Source organism: Branchiostoma belcheri, unplaced genomic scaffold (assembly GCF_001625305.1).
Source record: "Branchiostoma belcheri isolate BF01 breed outbred unplaced genomic scaffold, Haploidv18h27 scaffold7, whole genome shotgun sequence".
Taxonomy (NCBI): Eukaryota; Metazoa; Chordata; class Leptocardii; order Amphioxiformes; family Branchiostomatidae; genus Branchiostoma; species Branchiostoma belcheri.
Window position 1 is genome coordinate 2,323,649 of NW_017804353.1, and position 6,310 is coordinate 2,329,958.

Here is a 6,310-nt window from a genome sequence, read left to right on the forward strand (position 1 = left end):
CTTAAGACGTTACTGGTCAGCCCCTTGTATCCCCAAATATGGTTATGGTCAAGCAGTCGGGCTTAGACCCCATGGGAGGTTAGGCCATTACTGGTGTCACTCAAAGGTCGCCTACACTTTCTCAGAAGACAGGAGGGTTACAATGACTCACGGTTGCACCAGGAATTTGTACAAAAGTGTAACAGAAACTAATATTATATATATAGCAAAAACTATAACATATCAGGTCAGAGCACCCTATTACATGCTCCCCTTTCAAAATGGAGCCGTCCCTGGCGACGTAATTACAGATGTGGTTAACATTAGTCCAAAACTAGAGAAGATGTGAAAACATTACAATCTAGCAAATCGGAATGGTGTACATGTTACAAAGGTTATAAAAGCGACGCTTAACAGTACAATAGAAAATGCGATCATTTCTCCCAATACCAATTGTTCCAGTACTCAACGCAGCATGTTTCACTCGGTTGTCTGTCTTACACCATTCACATTGGTTCTATGGACATCATAAGTTCAATTCAGTTCATCCCATAATCGACTGCTTCTTCTCGGTCCTTCATATTCTATTTTCTTCTCGTAGTTCCTAGTTCATCCTCGGTCTCCTAGACTCGTCTGCGCTGGTAACCAGTCCTACGCCTTTCAGTATACGACCCGCAGGTCCCGAACTTGCGTTGATCCTTCCGGTAGCATGTCCCCCGGGGCCCTTTCGGATGTACCGCCGGTGGTGAACATTGTTGCGCTGTAGAAGTCCTTGGTTGAGGTTGATCTGCAAGCCGTTGTCCTGGAGACGCAAGTGACACGGTTGGGGTCCCAAAGAGCCGTGAAATCCTGCTATCCTGTATCCCCAAATATGGTTATGGTCAAGCAGTCGGGCTTAGACCCCATGGGAGGTTAGGCCATTACTGGTGTCACTCAAAGGTCGCCTACACTTTCTCAGAAGACAGGAGGGTTACAATGACTCACGGTTGCAATAGTTTACTATATACTATTACTACTATACTACATGAACTATTCTATTCTACACTGTACTGTACTATACTATGAGTATACTTTATGCTACATCCAATTCGCGAAAAAATCATTTCCATCTCTTCTACACCTCTCTGTGGCTTGACGCCTCTCATCCCAAAGCTCCTGTCACACATTCAAGACCTTCCCACGACTTTGCTCCCGACCATTACCCAACCAAGGTCGTTGTGGGGTTAGGAGTAGCCTAGAATGTATCTCATTGTACTTCTAGTTCGATAATCTAATCGCAAATTTGACTTTCCCGACCCTTTAGAAAAATCTATAGGCTGGTGCAGAATAGTAAAGCCTCGGTCACAACCTGCCGTGCGTGTTTTTTGACCGTACGTTTGGGAGGCCACGTCTGCTACGTTTTCTGAAAACATGGGGAAGGACCGGAATGATCAGTACGTCAACGCTTAAAGTGCTACGCTTACGGCGTGTCTGCGTGCTCCAAAATCCGCTGGATTCCGTACGGAGGTGGTACTCAACACTTACGGATCCCCAAAATTTGCCCACGTTTTTGCACGTAGACAGCACGCAGTTGCGCATATGGCGGGTTGTGACCCGGAGGCTTTAAAGCAACCTCGCCGTCCAACTCCCAAGCACATTGGCTTGCTCACGACTTACTCCCAACCATGGTCTGGAGAAGGTCGGAAGGCCATGGTCGGCAGGGCCATGTGTGACAGGGGCTTAAGCAGACGTGTGATTACCCATTGCGGCAAAAACCTCCGCCAGTTTCTCCATTCCGTATGTGAGGAGGCGAAGTCCGAACACTGGGCGGGGAACATTCAAGGCGAGCGTGTGTCGAAATTACAGCATTTATAATGTAGTCTACAATCATACTTGAAATTTTAGTTTTATGTTCGAAGTTGTGTCATATGCAGAGTAGAGACTCCTATCCCGTAAAATCGGCCATTCTACAGGCAGAGATCCTGATTACGTTTTAAGGTATTCTCTAGAGGACAGCCAAAAATGTGCAACGTTGATCTATGTATCAATGTAACATAAGATAAATGGAATGGTTTGATTTGTAAATGGGACACACTACATAGTAGAATCGGCGCTTGCACAGATTAGGGGTATCTACCCTGACATGGAAAACTACTAAATGGAAAAATACTTTTAAAGTTCTTGACATACATAAAACTTGAATGCAATTAACAATTAAAACTTATTTCTTGCCCTAGGATTTTGAAAACAAAAATGCTATCAGAAAGTATTGCAAGTGAGCTCAACAAGAAACAGTTTTCCATTTTAATTTATAGGATGATGTTTTGACAAGTGGTTTCACTCGAGGCTGTAATTTATTAGGACTTCAAATGATGTAAACTTTATCTTTTGATATATCCTTGACTGACCCTTATGTCTTCCCTCATGAACTTAATGCAAAGCGGCCAGGAGAATGATTCGAGCTTGCCATGAATAAAGAATGGTTCAAAGAAACAAACAAACAAACCGCTGAGCGATCTGACAATTACGTTGCCATAAGCTTTAGCCTAAACGTTCTGGCTACCCTAGTGTGGTTTGTTTTGAAGGAACATGACTACAGTATCGTCTGTTTCCCAGGGTCCAAGGCCACATACCTCCCGGGGACCGAAATAAATGGCTGTCATCAGGCACAAGTCACCCCTGACCTAGGGGGTCACTCGGCTTTATAGGGGTTTAAATCTTACTTATCAAACCCAGCTGGGAGTTGGTAAACCTCACAGTGAGGTGCATGTTCAACGTGAGGGGAGAATAAACATACAAGGGATGGGTCGTAACTTTTTATATCACTCTATATTTCACAATTATTACAGGTTCGTCTTACATGTATCCAGTTCTGCACAGCTAACCGATGGTTATTACAAAGGGCTATCATTATGATTAGGAACAATAGACAAAATACAACAAAGCGTATGTGAAAAAAATAACTACACTTTACCTGACAATAAAGTCATGGATGCCATTTTACTGAGAGAGGTCAAGGTCAACCAAGTGTTCTATCAGCAAGTAGAATGTACTAAAGAGTGAAATTTTTAGCTATACACCGCGCTTAATATAATTGTCACAACGTTTTTTTAATTTATATAAAATACTATTTTCTATATTGGGAAACGTTTTGATCCTCAGAAAGTTTGTTTCACACATTGTAAATTTAAGGTGGTTCTGTCGGTAAGGTTCGGCTTCCTCCTCCGTAAAACCTCACAAGAACACGCTGCAGGTTGTCAGGGTTAGCGCCGACTTTCTCCACACGCGTGTGTGAGGTTCGGGTGCTGACACACCGCCGCCCCTGCCAAGTCCTTACTCAGGAGATTTACTCACTAATCCAAACAAAAATAAAAGGATTTGTACCGCCTTAAGGATGATTAAAGGATCTCCGCCGTGGTTCTTAAAGGAATAGGAGACGCTTTAAATGCCGCCCGTGACCCCAAACTGTTTAAGACGTCTTATGTTTCAACAAAACAGAACATCCTGGAGAGAGATGTCTCCAGCCGACATGCATCAGCTTCTGATGCCCGCGTATGATTGGTTAATTGATTAATTGATTGATTGATTGGTGTTTCAGCCGGCTAGGGTCCAAGCTGGTCAGGTATCTATCGTATTCTAACTCCAGTTCGCTCCTCAGATCGCTTTTCCACAATACAGTTTGGCTCAGGAAACGGTTGAAACGTTTGCTCCGTTCAATACGCCCTGCATTATTTCGGGAATAGAATATCTCTCAGCTAACCATGTAGAGGGAATTTGTTTGTTTGTTTACTTGTTTATTAGAGCGAACTGAATATGCCTTCTAAAGTCCGATTGCTACAAGGATCGTGCATGTGACTCGGAGCCACGCGGAATATGGCTAACCAGTTGTAACCAGTTGGCAAATGGCTAATCAGTTGTAATAGCCTTCAGCTACTCTGGTTGTATGCGTGTCTTCATATCATATCATACAGGTGAGCAATTAAACCAAATCAAACCATATCATTTCTCTATCCTCTATCATTACTGGGTGCCAGACTAGTATATCATTCAGTAAAGGACGCGATAGCAGGAGCTAGAATGGCTATAGAAGGGCACGCCAAGCGGCTTCCCTTGTCAAAATTCTACTAGACTGTAAAACAACGTTTTCATCGCTCCCATAATTACGAGCCATGCTATATAACTCATCTTGTCCAAAGTAGTCTGAAGTGTCGACCTGTCTGTCTGAGGGCGCAGTGTGTATCGGTTTCCTTAGTTCCCTGGACCTTTTCCAAGCCCCTGACCTTACCCAAGTCTAGAACGAACATTTTTCTGACACCTTTTCCGACGTTCTCACTAATAAGCTGAAACCCTTCACTGATTTTTAGTCGGGCATGTTGCTTAATGAGAAATTCTTTCATCGGTATTTTCTTGAACGTGAATAAATTTTGACCGTGTCATAAATTTGTGCAGCTGGTATGAGGCATTCAAGTTCCAACATTGCGTGATTTTTTTACTACATTTTCCGCAATATCTTTCGACCAATTAACGCAAAGATTCGCTTCAAAGTTTATGGTATCCAAATGAAGGTTTTTGGGTGGCACTTTTTTTCCTGTAGTATACAATGTACATTCTTCGTGACATTACTGCATTGACTATTGTTGCATACTTAATGAAAAATGATACACACAAAAGCTAGTTGACATCCTGTGCGACTTCGTACATGCAGGCAGTTAAAAGTTGGTTACTGAGTCATTTCTTTAGATATCTTTCCTCAATAATCTGGGTTGCCTTTGTGTTTTTTTACTGCTATGACACATTCTGATACGTTGACTAGCACTTTGTTGTGCCAAGTATTTCAGGTGGCCAATCTGGGAATCGAGTTAGCACGTTTGACATTTCATTTTTATGTCTCAAAGTTTTTGATTCTCGATTTTCAAAGCCACGACACTTGCTGTTACAGTTGTGTGAACTTTTGTCTGAAAATTTCCTGTCCCTCCGCCAAAACGTGGACACACAAAAGCTGATGGACAGTTTCTGCGCGACATGTCACGAAACTGTCGTGCCGTCGTCAGGATAACAAGTCTGGCAACGGCACAGACACGGCGTATCCAAGGCGGGACGAACTCACTCTGTTACTTCAGAACTTGAAGACGATGTTTTATAGCTAATTACGTACAGGTTTCGTTTAACGAAACGAGAAGAAGAGAGTTTTGTATCCTCAGAGAACAAGGTATAACAATGCGAAAGCTGGGATATACGAAAGAAGTATTAAGGGCTCTCTCTCTATATGTATACATCAGCCTCTAAATTAGCGCACGACTCTTCCAGCGCCACAGGTACCGCATAACCAATTGTGAACACAGCTAAGCAGGATAACACTTTATGTCAGAAACACCAACTTAAACACAAAAATTAAAAGAAAACAACACTTACCTTGTATAACTACGATAACAGGCAAGAAGAAGACGAAGAGATAGGACAGACTCCGTTCTACCATGGCGGTGCCGGAGGTTTTTCTTACGTACAAACGTTACAACGAAACGTTATAGACTCCCTGCGAGCAGTACTTGTCCCTGTCCGTATGTCCGTCTGAGGTCCGCCCGTGTGACTGCCGCCCGCCTGCACCCCGCACGGCTTTATAGCCTGGCCACCAGCCGCCGCGGCCTGTGCGAAAGTAATTAGCTGAGTCATGCGTGGGGTGGAAAGTGCAGCTGTCAGTGTAAGGCCGGTGGGGAGGCTTCGATGGGAGGGGGGTATTGGCTTGGGAGATGCCAAGGAAGTGAAGCATTGCTTTCGGCTGTTTGTGTGTGTGTGTGTGTGTGTGTGTCACACCAAAACACACACACACACACACATGTACACACACACATGTACACACACACATGTACACACACACACATACACACACACACACACACAGCACACACACTCACACACACACACACACACACTCTCTCTCTCTCTCTCTCTCTCTCCTTCTCTCACACACACGCACGCACGCACGTACGCACACACACACACACACAAACGCACACACACATTCACACTCACACACACACACACACACACACACACACACACACACACACACACAGCACACTCTCTCCCTCTCTCACACACACGCACGCACGCACGCACGCGCGCGCGCGCACACACACACACACTGTGACACACACACACCGCTGACTACATTGACAGATGCACCTCAGACGTTCATCTTTTCAGAAAAACAAGTGCAGTGCGGAGCCCCACGTGCCCCTCTCCCCTCCCCCGACCTTAATCACCTCCTAAGCCTCTTACGGTCGCCTTACGCCCCACACATGGCGGACCGATGACTCACAAGACGCCGTACGTTTGGGAAGAAAACGTGTTT

At 44.5% G+C, this 6,310-nt stretch overlaps 1 protein-coding gene across 1 annotated transcript in view; it reads right to left on the reverse strand.

Moving 5' to 3' along the window:
• The window catches only part of LOC109484608, a 10,989-nt gene extending 5,394 nt beyond the window's left edge, over positions 1 to 5,595 (reverse strand). The window contains exon 1 of the mRNA XM_019787951.1: positions 5,371 to 5,595. Coding sequence (XP_019643510.1) covers positions 5,371 to 5,434 — 64 coding nt within the window. The 5' untranslated portion in view covers positions 5,435 to 5,595. The remainder of the gene's footprint in view (positions 1 to 5,370) is intronic.
• Between the last annotated feature and the right edge of the window lie 715 nt (positions 5,596 to 6,310).